Source organism: Aquarana catesbeiana, linkage group LG06 (assembly GCF_042186555.1).
Source record: "Aquarana catesbeiana isolate 2022-GZ linkage group LG06, ASM4218655v1, whole genome shotgun sequence".
In the NCBI taxonomy this organism is placed as follows: Eukaryota; Metazoa; Chordata; class Amphibia; order Anura; family Ranidae; genus Aquarana; species Aquarana catesbeiana.
In genome coordinates, this window is record NC_133329.1 from 289,908,919 (window position 1) to 289,926,470 (window position 17,552).

At 39.7% G+C, this 17,552-nt stretch overlaps 1 protein-coding gene across 1 annotated transcript in view; it reads right to left on the reverse strand.

The window, feature by feature from the left end:
* The window catches only part of EHHADH (enoyl-CoA hydratase and 3-hydroxyacyl CoA dehydrogenase), a 94,961-nt gene that overhangs the window by 32,536 nt on the left and 44,873 nt on the right, over positions 1 to 17,552 (reverse strand). The window contains exon 6 of the mRNA XM_073633436.1: positions 15,085 to 15,426. Within this exon, the coding sequence (XP_073489537.1) occupies positions 15,085 to 15,426 (342 nt within the window). The remainder of the gene's footprint in view (positions 1 to 15,084; positions 15,427 to 17,552) is intronic.

Genomic DNA, 17,552 nt, shown 5'->3' on the forward strand with positions numbered 1-17,552 from the left:
TTATGAAACCACTCCTATTAGACTCACTTTCCCACATGGATACAGACAACCACACACGGATTTCTTCAAAATAACAAAAAGGTAGGAATCTGCAACAAAGTTTGTTAAAATCCTTGTAATGGATATAGATCACCCAGGAGGGGATTTTTTTTTTCCTGCGTTAGACATTAACATTAGCACAATGATGGCTCCTTAAGATTGAAGCTCGGTTCACACCATTGCAAATTTGATGGGGGATCCCGTGTGCATGACATTGCAGCTACGACCACTCACAGCACCGGAGCCCGTGAACCTGAAAGAAAGGCCAGGTGAAGATGTCAGCCCTCTCAGCTGTGACCAGGCGCCGCTGGAGGTGCTTCATTTCAAGGTAAGTATTTCATAATGTGCTAGTATGCAATGCATACTAGCACACAATACGGTGGTGTTACAGTTTCTTATATTTGGATTTATTAAGTGGTTTACAACTGCTTTGAGCATAGCAAGCATTTCCGGGTCCAAATGGCAAGTAGCTCCTCTGACACTGGTTTCCAGATTCTATGTAGGGAAAAAGCATCTTTGGCATTTGGCATTTTTGAAGGAGTAGGGCAAAAGCATAAAAGTCAGTTGCGTCTACGTCAACAATATAAGGGTTAATTTAGAAGCAAGGTTGTTTTAGGCTTTTAGGAGAGAAGGGTTAATTGTCAGGATCTGCTTAAATTGTTATGTTTGAGGTCTGGAGTGAATGCAAGCTAGAGGAATCATTTTAACTTTTTTCCCCAGAAAGTAATACCTGCTTTGGGCTACTGGCGCCAAAAAACAATTTATTTCCCTTTTTTGTGTTACAGGTCATGCTACCACTACCTTGTTAGAGGTTCTATAATGTATTTTTTCAGTATCTGTCAAATGCCCACACTTCGTGACAGCAAAAGCACAAACCGCGCCACAGTTCAGAAGAAATAAATTGGGTCATAGAAGTGAGAGAGACAAGTTGTTTATGCAGCATTTATCCCTAAAAAGTCAGAGAAAGGCGACCTTGCTCTTTAATTGGTCTGTTTTTATGGGTTCCGGTGCCATTATTGAAATCATAGTGTACCTATTAGATAGTAACTTAAAAATTAAGTAAAGTAAATTAAAACTAAGGCAGAAACGAGTGGTTGTCTGTAGACCAGTTCTTATTCAAAATCTGAAATCACACTCACATCAAGTGCAGTTTAACAACCCTGTAGCTGAATGGAAATTATACTAACAATAAAAAAGCAGCACTCCATGGAAAAAAAAAAAAAAAAAAAAAAATCTGGATTTTAAAAATCTCCATTTAAATGCCCCGCATTTACATCCTACACTACTTTGATAGCTGCAAGCTAATACATGTTCACAGTTCAACATCTATAAAATCATGGTGAAAGAAGTCGCCACATCTGATTCATCTAAGCTATAGGGGAAAAATGGTGACCCAAGTACACCTGTGTGCTCCTTTATTATAAGCATGTTCACCACACCCCACCTTCATGACCAGGCCATTTTCTGGCAACACTACACTGCATTACTTTAACCGACAATTGCGCAGTCATGCAACACTGTACCCAAATAAAATATGTAATTTTTTCCCCCACACAGCTTTTATTTGGTGGTATCGGATCACCATTACGGGTTTTTATTTATAAAAAAAAAAAAAAAAAAAAAAAAAGACTGACGATTTTGAAACAAAAAACTATGAGATATATTTATGCAATTTTTATTTATTTATACTAGCAATGGTGGCGATCGGCCAATTATAGCAGGGCTGATATTGCAGCGGCCTATCGGACACTAACAATTTTGACACTTTACAGGAACCAGTGACACCAATACAGTGGTCAGTGCTATAAATATGCACTGTCACTGTACTAATAACACTGGCTGGAAAAGGGTTAAACATGTGCCTATCCAGTGTTTGTGTACACCGTGTGCTGCTTTCACTTAGGGAAGAGATCGATTCTAGTCTGTTTAGCAGAAACACAGGATAGTCTCTTCCCCGTCAGAACTGAGATAAGCTTTGTTTAAATAGTAAAATAAATCAACCAACAAATCGCCGGGTGATGGAGGACATGGCGTATATATATTATATACAGTGGGGAAAGAAAGTATTCAGACCCCCTTACATTTATCACTCTTTGTTATATTGCAGCCATTTGCTAAAATCATTTAAGTTCATTTTTTTCCTCATTAATCTACACACAGCACCCCATATTGACAGATAAACACAGAATTGTTGACATTTTTGCACATTCATTAAAAAAGAAAAAAAAATGAAATATCATATGGTCCTAAGTATTCAGACCCTTTGCTCAGCATTTAGTAGAAGCACCCTTTTGATCTAATACAGCCATGAGTCTTTTTGGGAAAGATGCAACAAGTTTTTCACACCTGAATTTGGGGATCCTCTGCCATTCCTTCTTGCAGATCCTCTCCAGTTCTGTCAGGTTGGATGGTAAACGTTGGTGGACAGCCATTTTTAGGTCTCTCCAGAGATGCTCAATTGGGTTTAAGTCAGGGCTCTGGCTGGGCCATTCAAGAACAGTCACTGAGTTGTTGTGAAGCCACTCCTTCGTTATTTTAGCTGTGTGCTTAGGGTCATTGTCTTGTGGGAAGGTAAACCTTCGGCCCAGTCTGAGTACTCTGGAGAAGGTTTTCGTCCAGGATATTCCTGTACTTGGCCGCATTCATCTTTCCCTCGATTCCAACCAGTCGTCCTGTCCCTGCAGCTGAAAAACACCCCCACAGCATGATGCTGCCACCACCATGCTTCACTGTTGGGACTGTATAGGACAGGTGATGAGCAGTGCCTGGTTTTCTCCACACAGACCGCTTAGAATTAAGGCCAAAAAGTTCTATCTTGGTCTCATCAGACCAGAGAATCCTATTTTTCACCATCTTGGAGTCCTTCAGGTGTTTTTTAGCAAACTCCATGCGGGCTTTCATGGGTCTTGCACTGAGGAGAGGCTTCCGTCGGGCCACTCTGCCATAAAGCCCTGACTGGTGGAGGGCTGCAGTGATGGTTGACTTTCTACAACTTTCTCCCATCTCCCGACTGCATCTCTGGAGCTCAGCCACAGTGATCTTTGGGTTCTTCTTTACCTCTCTCACCAAGGCTCTTCTCCCCCGATAGCTCAGTTTGGCCGGACAGCCAGCTCTAGGAAGGGTTCTGGTCGTCCCAAATGTCTTCCATTTAAGGATTATGGAGGCCACTGTGCTCTTAGGAACCTTAAGTGCAGCAGAAATTTTTTTGTAACCTTGGCCAGATCTGTGCCTTGCCACAATTCTGTCTCTGAGCTCTTCAGGAAGTTCCTTTGACCTCACGATTCTCATTTGCTCTGACATGCACTGTGAGCTGTAAGGTCTTATATAGACAGGTGTGTGGCTTTCCTAATCAAGTCCAATCAATATAATCAAACACAGCTGGACTCAAATGAAGGTGTAGAACCATCTCAAGGATGATCAGAAGAAATGGACAGCACCTGAGTTAAATATATGAGTGTCACAGCAAAGGGTCTCAATACTTAGGACCATGTGATATTTCAGTTTTTCTTTTTTAATAAATCTGCAAAAATGTAAACAATTCTGTGTTTTTCTGTCAATATGGGGTGCTGTGTGTACATTAATGAGGAAAAAAAAAAAAAGAACTTAAAATGATTTTAGCAAAATGGCTGCAATATAACAAAGAGTGAAAAATTTAAAGGGGTCTGAATACTTTCCATCCCCACTGTGTGTGTGTGTGTGTGTGTGTGTGTGTGTGTGTGTGTGTGTGTGTGTGTGTGTGTGTGTGTGTGTGTGTGTGTGTGTGTGTGTGTGTGTGTGTGTGTGTGTGTGTGTGTGTGTGTGTGTGTGTGCCGTGGAGCAGTAAAAGTGCTATAGGGCGGTAAGCAAGGTGGTTAAAGAATACTTTTTAAATATTTGCCTAGAGATCCTTTTTAAAAGGTACAGACACTACTCTGTCACTGCATAAGTTATGATGGCGATACTTGTTCTGTGAAAATGAAAATATCCAAGCAGCTTCAGTAGTTCTTAATTGATAAGCTTAAAGTAATACTAAAGTCTCAGTTTTTGAAATTTAAAAATAACAAACATGTTGTATTTACCTGCTCTGTGCAGTGTATTTGCACAGAACAGCCCAGATCCTCCTCTTCTCAGGTCCCTTGCTAGGGCTCCTGGCCCCTCCCTCCTGCCGAGTGTCCTCACAGCAAGCAGCCAAGCCACTGCTCTGTGTCCATTCAGACATGCAGCGGTGGTTCGGCCATGCCCCCTCTCTCTCCTCATTTGCTCAGACTTTGGCAGCAGTGGGAGCCAATGGCGACATGCTGCCCTCTTAGCCAATGAGGAGGGAGAGGCCAGGGCAGCCAGGACTCTCCTGCAATATCGCTGGATTGAGATGGGGCTCAGGTAAGTATTAGGGGGACTGAGGGGGGCTGCTGCACACAGGTTTTTTTCTTAATGCATGCAATAAACCAAAATATAAACCCTGCGCTTGCTCAATGTTTAGCAGCTAACACAACAAACAGATTATTTGCTCAGAACCACAAGTGCATCAAAGTGTAGCGCTATTATGTTGAATTGAATAGCCTCAATAAACGAACCGTGAAAATTATATATTATATATATATATATATATATATATATATATATATATATATATATATATATATATATATATATATATATATATATATATATATATATATATATATATATATATATATATATGGCAAAAACAGTGAAAAAATTTTTTATATAGTGAAATAATAACGTCTCTAAATGGTCTCCAAAGTCACTTCCGTGTAGTGATTATTCGCAGTCTATAATCAAATGGGGCAATCCTGTTCACCTTGTAAGTGGCCAATGAGATAGATTTGTGATAACACCACCACCCGAGTGAATTGCAGGCTTACCAGAAACTGTGCACCCAAAAGAACATACGTTCTATGATGTGCTTGTATTGCCACCAGCAATGGAAGAAGAACCTTGACGATCCACAATGATGGAAATCTGGAGTCATCCAGGCTTTAATGGTGAAAGGTTTTCTCCATAAGGGTGGTTATGCATCCAGGAAAGTTAGCCCGTGAAAGATAAGAAAAGGGGCCACAGTGTAATTCCGTAAGTAAGAAAAAATGTATTAAAAATAGTAAACACTTACATTTAAAGTGGGGTTCCACCCAAAAAACAAAAATACCTGGAAAAATTCTTAAAAAAAACCAAAAAAACATTTGGATATTTTTTTTTTTTTTTACTTACCTCTAAATGCCTGTTGCTAGGTGGTCCCTCGTAGTCTGCCTGTTCCTCTGCCTGGGCTGGTGACATCACTTCCCCCCAGGCACAGGAAGGGCTCCGCTCTGCTCCCTCCCTCCTGTCAATCATCTGGGACCCATTGCAGGTCCCAGGTGATTGAGCGGCCAATCACAGTGCGCGGCGCCGCTCGCGCATGCGCAGTGGGTGCCAGGCTGTGAAGCCACAGCCTGGCGCCCACAGTTGAAATGCCGGCGCCGACGAGCGAAGGGGGGGGACGAGCGGGGCTTCGATCCCCCGCATCGCTGGACCCAGGGACAGGTAAGTGTCCAATTAAAAGTCAGCAGCTGCAGTATTTGTAGCTGCTGACTTTTAATTTTTTTTTTTTTTTGACGGCCCCCCTGGGTGGAACTCCTCTTTAAGTAGTAAAAAAGCTCTTTAGATAAAAATCGTGGCAGCAGTGGAGTCCTTCGACGCGTTTCGTCTCACTAGACTTTGTCTGGGATGCTCGTCCAATGCAGCCATGCTCCCTAATAAGGACCCTATGATGAGAATCCAGTTCGTACATTGTTTGGCCATGCACTTCCGGGTTTGTCCAAAATGGCATTCCAAGCCTCTCTCTTATGTTCCCCAATGCGTTCCAGCACTCAGAGTCATATTGTTTATATTTCCCCATATGTATTTCTATATAGGACTACGGTTTGATGTTATACATATTAGAAAGCCGAAAACCCCAAATAAACAACAAATAGAAGGTTAAGGGAAGACTGCCCATCTCCTGTCCTAACAAATTGCGCGTCTACTCTCCTGCGCAACACAAAATGACGTGCATACTAGATCACACGATCCGACATACGTCATTACGTCATGGCCCGACGTGCGCTCCAAGTGAGATGGAGTGCACGGCAAGGATCTCCAGAGGAGACGCCGTTTCACGTCTCCATATGATGGCCGAACGCACAGCGTGGCTAAATAGTCATACATGCGTACAAAAAACAAAACAAAAACCATCAATGGGGACATCAGGAAGTCCCGTCCTCATATACTAAAAATAGAGTTGATAGGATGGGCAGGTATATCCATCCCTCATATGCAAAATGTAACCGAAATGTTTTTGGAGATAGAGAAAATAAATATATATATATATATATATATATATATATATATATATATATATATATATATATATATATATATATATATATATATATATATATATATATATATATATATATATATATATATTTATTTATTTATTTATATATTTTTTTTTTTTTTCATGGTTCTTTTTTTGAGGCTATTCAATTCAACATAATAGCGCTACACTTTGATGCACTTTTCTTAATGCATAGAATGCATTAAGATAAAAAAAACCATCAGCCTTTACAACCCCTTTAAAAACACCTTCAACATTACACTGCAAGTCCAGTTAAACTAGGCTATTTATGTGACCTTGATAAAAAGGAGAACCTTCACAGAAATTTCTACAAATCTCTTAATCACTAAGTACTGTTTCCACAAACAGCAAATTGGTCACAGCTTTTATAAAATCTGCTGTGGTTAAGAAGCATTTCAAACACATTCTTTGCCAATTTCTTTCTATAGCCATACAAATGTTAGTTTTAAAGCTCCATGGAAACAAGCTATGCAGCTCTGAAAGCCATATAAAGGTCCCATAAAATGTGAAATAGTAGTTAAAGAAACAATAACAATATCAGTAACAGATTAATAAAGTTAAATAAGGTTATCTGAATATTTAGTAGTTCTAATTTTATGCCATTGTTCTCTTCTGACAACTTACCCAAATTCTAGTAATGTCTCTAGGTCACCCTATATTAGATTAAAAAAGTCAAGAGCATGAAAGTGGAGATGCCACAAAGCTGAGAGATTTTAACATTTTTTTTGTCCTGCTTACGAATCTAAAATGTATTGGAGAAAGCTAAATCTTTTGATAGCACAAATTACTAGCAATACCATTGATTTTACACACACAACCTTTGTCCTTCACTTTTGGACTGGCCTAAGACCCGTTCTACTACTCTTCTGAAACACCTCATTAACTCGGCTGCACAATAATCCCGCAACACTGGCAATCAGACGTTATTCTAACACTGAAAGGATGGATTGACCATGTAGACAACATGTACAAAATGGAAACAATTTTACACTCAAACCAGGATATACTTATGCAATTCAACAATTGGTTGACTTGGTTAGTATTCAAGCAAACTGAAATTTATAAAGAAATATAAAACAAAGAGAGTTGAATAGGAGTAGAATATACCACATTAAAACTACAGTATAAAATACTGCTGACCATGGATATCCATTTTGTTCTAAAGACAGTACACCTGGAAGATTATCTCAAATGGGTTTCTCCTTATACCCACCTCTGATAAGCACCCCTACTTACACTCACTTACCCATTTGCTCCCTACACCCTCAATCCCTCCCAAATCCCTCACATCTTTTTTTCCTCCCTCTCCCAGACTACATTATGCTATGTAATAAGTATTGAATATTATCCCTATACTTTTGCACTGTAAAAATAACCCATTCTAAGCTTCTTTGGGATAGCCTTTGGCGAGATCTGAGAAGTAATGATGGGCCAATATCAGAACTCAAGCTCATATGGGTTAGGCCCATGATGCATTCAGACACCGCACCATGTAAAACTCAACGAGGCGATATGTGCCGAAAGAGGAGTTCTGCAACTTCACTGCATACCTTGACCTGCATTTTGCAGCCCATTCATAAAATGCAATGCCTATAGTATCTTACAGAGTTTTCCCTAAATAATGTTTTTTCCCGGCTTCTTTTTCAAGTGTTATTGTTATTGTACAGACTCCTGAAGCCAGCAGAGTCCAATGCAGCACTTTAGCACACCACTGGGAAGCTGGAAAACACATGAACAGGAGCTGGGAGTACTTTGCTAGCTGGATAGAAAACTACATAAAATATTCATGTGCAATATTTTACACTTTTCTGGATATTTTAAATACAAAGTATATAAAAAAATTGATTTTCTGTTAGTCCTAACAACAATATAGTACAAAACGGTTATATATTCCCCTTGAAGTGTCTTTAAACCCAGATTATGAAAAACTCATATTACATGCTATACAAAAACAGAAGGTTCGTACTCAAAGCCACTAAAGCATTTGTTGTGTGTAGAGTGAAATAGACTGTACCAGTTTGGTCTTGCCTTGAGCTGTCCCTCCCATCTTCTCTATGTCCCCACTGCAGGTTGAGATTATGTAGAACTGGTGTACTCTACTGAGCCTGTGCCATTTCAGTTCCCTTCTAAGCTCTTCATTTCCTCCTTTTTCTTATCTGTGCAGCCCACATGACTATAGAGTCACACATGTGGGTGTATATATAGTGCTAAATGATGCTCTTCTCTCTCTCCCTCCTCCTCCATGTCATCCTATTGCTAAACACTATGGGGGTAGGATATAGTATGCTGATTGATTACAAATCACTAAGAAACTCACATAAACGCTTATGTTTAATACTGCTTTAAATTAAAACTATCAACATGTAATTGCTAACACCTGTAAAGTAAAAAAAGGAGCCTTGGTTGCAGATGCCATCTGAACAAAATGAAAGCTAGTGTCAGTCATCTGACTTTGCCCACACCATATCCATGCACAAAGAAAAATACACATTTGATGTTCAATAAAAAGATTTATAGGGAGCTGTAAAACAGTTGATATTCGTATTCTAAATTTTAATTGCTCTTCTGAAACTTTTTTTTTCGTTATGTGACTGACATAGCACCAATCAGGGGATGGGCAGATACAGACTCACACTGTAGCGAGCATACATCAGCAGAGTAATAGTAGCCCCTTTCCAAAGGCCTTTGAGAAATCCCGGAGGGGCAATACATGTGAGGCGGGTGGGGTCTGTGTGATGACATCACATTTGGAGGGGCCAGGTGCCATCTAGCAGAGCTGACAGATCTATAGTACATTGTGTAAATGCATGCTGTGCATAGACACTTGGATGTGTAGCTGAGCATTGCGAGTGTTACCTTTTTTTATTATTTTATTAAAAAAGTTATTGGCGATACTACACTATTACTATAGAAAAAAAAATATGCAGCGCTAAAAATCATATGTAATAAAGTGCATACAAAAATAAGGTGCTATGCAAAACAGTGAAAAATTCATCAGGTACAAAAAATTCTTATGCATGAATTTATAAAAGTTCTGCATATAGTGTTAATAACAAAGCACGCGTGCACACACACACACACACACACACACACACACACACACACACGACTTAAAGTGGTTGTAAACCCTTTACAAACCACCCTTTGCCTACAGGTAAGCCTATAATAAGAAGCTGTAGCTACCGTGAATTTCTCCTAAACTTGCACAGTTTTAGGAGATATTCACTGTACACGAATGTGCCAACGTCATCGGCACATGCGCACTGAAGAGACGTCTCGTATGTGACGTTTCTTCAGCTAGTGTGCTGGCTCACGCGCAGGAGTGACATCATCGCGGCTCCGGCCAATCACAGCGCGGAAGCCCACGATACCCGAAAGTAACTCCGGGAGACATGTCGCTGGCCAAAGCAGTGTGCCGGGACCCCTTCGGGGGCTTCGATCTAAGGTAAGTATATCATAATGAGCTGGTATGCTAGGCATTCCAGCTCATTATGCCTTTGTCTTGCAGGGTTTTTTTTTTTTCTTTTGGGGTTTTTTTTCGTCCTCGTGGGTTTTTCAACCACTTTAATGAACTTCTGTCTTTTTTAACCTTACCAACTATTTAACAAAAATATCAAAGAGTCCTAAAAAAGGAGATAAACCAGAACCAGTCCTTTAAAATGAGTGAAAAAAGGTGGTTGCAAACACCCGGTACACAATGAAAAACTGCAGTCCATACACATGTAGCAATAGCACCCAAAATTGGAGTGTGTGGATATCACGGAAAACGCCCAAAAGAAAGATCTCTCCACCACCTGCTGTAAAGTGTGGGGGGGACTTGTCGGATGGTTATTCGACCGATTAAGTTGGTCAATATGGGCCTTAGTGAATGTAATGGAACATCAATAACAACCACATTACTGGTATGGTTAATGAAAGACGCTTCAGGCACTCCATCATCAGGGATGCATGTCCTTAGCCAAACATCCGGCAGTGTCAACCAGGTAGCTCATCACATGATTGAAACGAAGAAACCAACCATAGCGTAATCCACTTTAAAATGTTTAATTAAATCTAAAATATTGCAGTTACGTAGTGAAACAGCATACAAGCTAACAAATCCTCTCGCCAGTACTCAAAATGGCCGCAATTGAAGTGGAAGATTTTCTTTTACTTGCGGAACATGAACTATGGTGATAGGGTTTTTTTGGACACTTATTTATAACCTTATTGAATGATGTATGTGATGGTTTTCACTTTTCTGCACACTTACAATCTAAATGGATAATATATAGGACCGTTTTTTTTTTTTTTTTTTTTTTTTTTACAACCTAACTGGATGATATACGGGATTGTTTTCACGGTTTATTTTTTTCTGTACTATTTTTGTGTGTGTAATTTACGAGGTCTGTTGTTTATAGGCACATTTGAGTCTACATTTGGTAATTTACATTAAGGAGCGCTTCACTGTTAGTAGTTATAAATAAAGTGCCAAATGCTTTCAAACCCCTGTGAAAGTGGAAACTCCTGCGCTGTCGGGGGGGCTATGCTAAAAGGACACTGCTGCAACACCTAAGTACTGATCCAAGGCAGGACAAATGGGACAAAAGTGGGGGAAGATGGTAGTTGCGCTGTGATGAAGGGGGGGGGGGAGGGAAGCTACAAAGATGACTAAAGTGGCAAAGTAAACTAAAAAAGCAGTAACGGGCCAATGCATGAATAGATCCTACATGCTAAAAGAACATGGTGGGGATGCAGTGCAGTGCAACGTAGCTGATCAACATGACATGTTGCGGGCAGACAAAGCCTAATATATAAAGGTAATCGTGAAACAGTGACTGCTTGAATATAGCAAAACAAAAATGCATATACCAACACAAATAGGGTGAATAATGACACAATGCAAAAAAAAATATATATATATATAATGCAAGAAAAATATATGTGGGCTAGTGCCCCATTAGCAAAAACGTGCCAGATCCTGGTGAACTACAAGTGACAAATCCCTAGGACAAACATGAATATTAGTTCTATTATCCAGTCCAAAAAGCAAAAACACGTGATGAGAAACACAAAACAAGTCCAATCGTGAAGGGAGGGGGGGGATCTTCAGTGAGGACACCTCCGTGTTTGCAGGCCGCTTACCTTACAGCTGTAAGGTGTACAGCCTGTGTTGCAAATGACCCGCAGGTGTAGACGTTCCGTGTATACAGGCAGTGACAATGATGAACATGCCAAGCGAAATATAAAAAATAAAAAGTATACAGCATGTAAAATAACTCTGCAATGACCACAGTGGAGGGGGGGCAAGACACACACAGGGGGAGGTTGCACTCACTTTCATGAAGTGAGTGTGGGCATCAATCCACGAGCGCCGAGCTCGTATGCCTCCAGGAGTGTCACCAATCTGGAATCTGTCCCCGTGCCTGGAAACTGGAATATGTCCCCGTGCCTCTCTCCTCAGTGTTCGTCAGGTAGAGTAGTGATGTACAGTGTGAGGGGGAAAGAGACGCACATAGCGTGATCCCATATAAAAGGTATATTTATTTAATAAAACAAGTCCAATCAACTTACATTTAAAACAATGCTGCAGTGTGTAGTAACTACGAGCACCGAGCTCGTCTCCTGTTATTTGTCTATGGCAGCGTCCCGTGCTCCAATCCTAATGCATATCGTCACGTCACGTGACTTCTTCAGAGGATAACACGGGATAGAAAGCCAATGCTTATATATCGTCCCCTTGTAATGGGTGCCCGGCGGCCATTTTTTCAAAGCCCATCAATACAAAGGATAGCACACAGTGCTGTTGCCTGTTGTCAGGATGGCTCTAACAGGTGAGGTTGGAAAGAATGTACTTAGCCACAGACCAGATCAGCTAGAACATAATCTCAAACTAGATTTTAGAAACCGAAAAATAAAAACCACAATGCAACGCCCTACCAAGACGCACTATCACATATATGGAATTGTACTGAAAATGCATAACATGTGAGGTAAGCGGAAAACAAAAACGTAAATAAAAAATGGATAAAAATTAAATAAATATATAAAATGAAAAAAAGTGTAAAAAAAAAAAAAAAAAAAAATATATATTATATATATATATATATAATGAAAAAAAGTGTAAAAAAAAAAAATATATATATATATATATATATAATATATATTTTTTTTTTTTTTTTTTTTTACACTTTTTTTCATTATATATATACATATATATATATATATATATATATATATATATATATATATATATATATATAGAAAAAAATAAAATTACATATACAAATAAAAATGAAATAAAATGAAAATAAAAATAATAAAATAAAAATTAAAAATAAAGATAAAAATAAAGTAAAGTAAAAATAGAGAAAAAAAAAAGTGAGTGAAAATAAAAATAAAAAATAAAATAAAATAAAAATAAAAAATAAAGTAAGAATAAAGAATGAAAATAGCACGACGGGGAAGATGGAAAAAACGGAAAAAACGACCCAATGTAAGAAAAAAGAAAAAAGAAAGAAGAGGAAGCTGGAGCTCGGGACGTGTCACAGACCTACTAAATGAATAATAAAAATGTACAAAAATACAAATATAAAAATATGTATAAATATATAACATTACAACCAATGTGATCTAGTAAACTAGTGCAACTAGAAACAGAGTGGTTGACTTGATGAAAGGAAAGGAACCACTAACCGAGGAAGAACACTAAGAAGAATATTGAAGCCTAAAAGTCGCTAAGGAAACAATTTACGTCAAACTCGATGTTGAGTCCCTTCGGCACAAGGGTGTCCATGGAAAAAATCCATTTGGACTCGAGTTGACTCAAAATCCTTACTTTGTGTCCCCCACGCCATGGTCTGGCGTAGGGTACGATACTCCAAAATTTCAAATGACTGGGGTCCCTTTTATGGTATTTGTCGAAATGCCTGGACACATTGTGTTTGTCGAAACCCTTTTGGATGTTTTGCACATGCTCCTTAATACGGATTCTCAATAGCCTTTTGGTGCGGCCCACATACTGGAGGCCACAGCTGCACTCCAATACATAGACCGCTCCCTCGGTGTTGCACCCGATGAACTCGTTGACATCATATTGGGTGCCATTACTGTTTGATTTAAAAGAGAATACTTTTTCATTCGGACGTTTGGTGCGGGTACAGGCATAACAGCGTTTACAAGGGTAAAACCCTTTACCCGTAAAGAAAGAAAATTGTTTTTTTGGGGGATCAATCACGCTTTTCACTAGCCGATCTCTCAGGGTGGGTGCCCTTTTATAGATGAACTTTGGTCTATCTGGTAGTACCTCTCTTAGGCCAGTATCGGATTTTAGAATATGCCAATGGCGAGATATAATGCTTTCAATCTTTTTGTGTTGAAAGTTGTAATCAAACACCAGGGGTACCTGGTCTTGCTGGCACATGGGTGTTTTATCTTAAAGCAGTTCTTTTCTTTGCATTTGTCCGACTTCTACTATTTTATCTTTTATAAACTCTTGATCGTATCCTTTGCTGGTAAATCTCTCTCCAATCATTCTGGCTTGCATATAAAAGTCTTCATCCAAAGTACAATTGCGTCTTAGTCGCATTAACTGGCCTTTAGGGATGTTAAATAGCCAGTTACTGTGATGGCAACTACTTAGAGGTAAATAACTGTTACGATCGACATTTTTAAAGAATGTTTTAGTGGTGTATTGATTGTTAATACGTGAGATCTCTAGATCGAGGAAAGAAATGGACTGTTCCTCAATCTGCCAGGTTAATACGATGTTTTTGATGTTATTGTTTAGTTTGAGAAAAAAAGAGGAGGTTAGGAGATCACGATCTCCTACCCATATAATAAAAATGTCATCGATGTATCTTTTATACAGTCGTAGTTCTTCGGGGGGATCTGTAAACACCACTTCCTCTTCCCATTGGGACATGAATAGCCCTGCGACACTGGGGGCAAATTTAGCCCCCATAGCTACTCCTGTTTTCTGATGGTAAAATTGTTTACAGTACCAAAAATGGCTGTGTTTCAGACAGAAATCGAGGCACTTAACGAGAAATTTCCTCTGGAACCGGGGAAGTTCGGTATATTTTCTCAGACCCCACTTCGCGGCCTCACATGCCGCAAAGTGGGGTATGATCGTATACAGTGACGAAACGTCAGCTGTTGCCATCCATACAGTGCCGATGTCTACTCTTTGTTCAAGTGTCTGGAGCATTTGTTTCGTGTTTCAAACCCCTACTCCATCTTAAGCCTCGTACACACGAACAGATTTTTGGACAAACGGTCGTCCGTTTTTTCGTTGCATGCTAGTCTCATGTCAAAAGTGAAGAGGTTACTCACCATATGAAAATTCTCGTATAACAGAATTCAACTTCAGAAGTGATGTAATGTGTTGAATAGTTTTGTATGTGTGCTTTCGTTTGAGCATGTGTAGTCTTGCTCTTAAGATTTTTTTCGGACAAAAAAAAACAAACATACTAATTAAAACGAAAATTGGACATTGTGTTCACATCCGACAAACATTTTATAGTCTGCACATCCAGCTTTTGTTGTAAGAAAAAAATAAATCGGCTGTCAAAAGCACCATACTAATGATCCGAAAATCGTTAGATCGTTCTTGCAACATTAAGAACAATTTAATGAAAAAAATTAACAATATTCAAACATAAATAAGGAAAGTGTTGATTCCAACCTACCTATGACTGCAGCTGTACGGATAAGCTTTGGTTCCTCAGTGTCCCATCTTGCACCTGAGGGATGGCTCCATTTTGCAGCCTCCCTTTCTGTGAAGAACGCATACTGCTGGGCTTGAGGCTGGCCTGTAGCCCACAGAGATAGGAACAGCTGCCTTTCCTTTTCCACACCACGATGGTAAGGCAGATGGACGGATGCTCTCACAGCATCAATACAGGCCAAGGGAGCCTGGGCACCACGGAACTGCTTCTTCGCTTTCTCCACCGTAGTATCCAGGAAGTCCTCCAAATTGAGATCAGAGGAAATACGGAGAGTACTCAGTCTCCGTTTATCCAATGGATGTCCTGGAACAGAGGGAGAAAAAGAATTGAATCAAATAAGTTTTCTAGTGCAGTCTTTAGGGTGTAGAATATTTGTGGTGTTTAATTTTGGTTTCAGCACAAAACAATGCATGGGCTAGTGCACTGTGTGATAGTGAATGGCAGTCTCAGGCTGGACCCCCGCCAGGTCACGATCCCAATGAGTTTCGCTTCGCCCACTGGAGTTTTCCCCATGGGCGAGCTTCAGTGGGCAGAGTGAAACACATTGGGGGCATGGCCCAGACTGAAACTGCCATTCACTATTACACTGCAGGCTTTGACTTGATGTGTGGCTCCCGGGACACCCATCACTCTCTACCATTGCCTGGAGCATAGATGAGCTACCTTCCCAGCCAGCACTCACAGCAGTGGGCACAGGTCTTCCCTCCCATACAGCTTGAGAGGCTCACACGCATCTTGGTTCGCAAAGTTAAAAGAGGTTAAGATTCCTTATAATATACCAAAGATCTAATTTAGAAAGACCAACAGGCTCTGATAGATACAAACTGCCATGGATGAACACAGACTCACAGGTTCTGAGATTTGTTAATGCTGACAGATGGATACAAACTGGCAGCTGAAGGACAGGCTAAGCCTGGAGGTGGTACAAAAGTCAAACCCACCTTAGAAAGCTCCAAACACAGCAGGAACCAGCCAACATTCAAACCATGTAAGGGCAGGCTAAATGTACCAAAGTCGATCAATCAACTTGGGTACAACCAGCCTGCCAGATTTTACATGCAATTATTGCAAGTGGCTATTATAGCCACTAGCAATAATCACTGTGTTCTCCCCACGGGGACAGCTTTCCCCCCTGCCAGGAGAACACAATGGCTCAGCGAGAGGGATTCCCCTGTCAACAGTTTGTGTTGATGGAGGGAATTGAGTGAATTTGTTTCGAAATTCACTCAGTTTATGGCCAGCCTTACAACAGTGGGCAGGCCTTACTTGACAGTTTAACAGTGCTCGGACTGCGTTCATGATGAGGATTATACAGATATAAATTTAGAGGCAGTTCATAAAAAGGAGTCTATTATACACAGCTAATAAGCAATTATTGGTCTAAAATAAAGGGACAGCAGAAAATGATGGTAATCTGACCATAGCAAGTTGCAATTATAGAACAGCCCTGTGTAGTATAGATAGTGACCCAATTGGTTTAATGTGACTCTACTTTAGTTCTTTATAACAAGTAACAATTTTGCTTGATTTCCTACAATACAACTTAAACTAAGATTATGTTTAAAAAAAAAGTCAAATATAATGTCCTTCATGGTTGTGGTCACATTTTAACCATATAATTCTGTTTCAGGAATTGCCAGCTAAATTCTCTCAGGAGTCACTGCTGTGGAGAACAGAGTGGCCTCAACTGCTGAGAGAATGACTTGAAGAACAGTTTATGTTGTGAGCTTTGAGAGTCAATCTCGCCACAGAGATCAAGCATAGCTTGCTTGAATAGCTATAGCTTGGCCACAGGTTCACTTTAACAGACAAAATATAAGGAAACCAAAGCAAGAGGGAGGTGGTGATTAAAATGGAGCAGAATATTAAAGAAACTGCATGCAAGCCGTATATAGACTGGAACCGAACAATGATGTTGTCTAGCAATTTAACAAACTGGTAGTCTTTTGGCAAACCCTCCATAGCACCTTTAAGTGTAAACGCTTAAAAAGCACCAACTTTGATTCAAATCAGGTTTACAAAAAATATTCATACATACAGCTTTCACCTATGGTGTTCTACGTTCCAAACCTGGGCATATATAAAATTCAGAGTACTATACACTTTTCATTAGCATATTTCAAAGCATCCGGTAAGCATATAAATGACTGAGGCAATGAAAAAAAAAAAAATCTGAAAAATGCTACCATTTATTAATTACTCTTATTTTTGTAACATTTCTCTTCTTGCTGCAGGCTGTGAAATACACAAATGTATCACAAGCACATCCAAAAGCATTGGATGCTCCTTAACCCCTGGAGGCGAGAGGTGACAGATGGAAACATCTCTTATCTCATTCAGTTTAGGGAAGCAGAACAAGCGACAGCATTTCTTCAAAATGTTCTGCTGAGACATGAGTATGGGCTGAAGACTGGTGGCTGCTAAGTAGT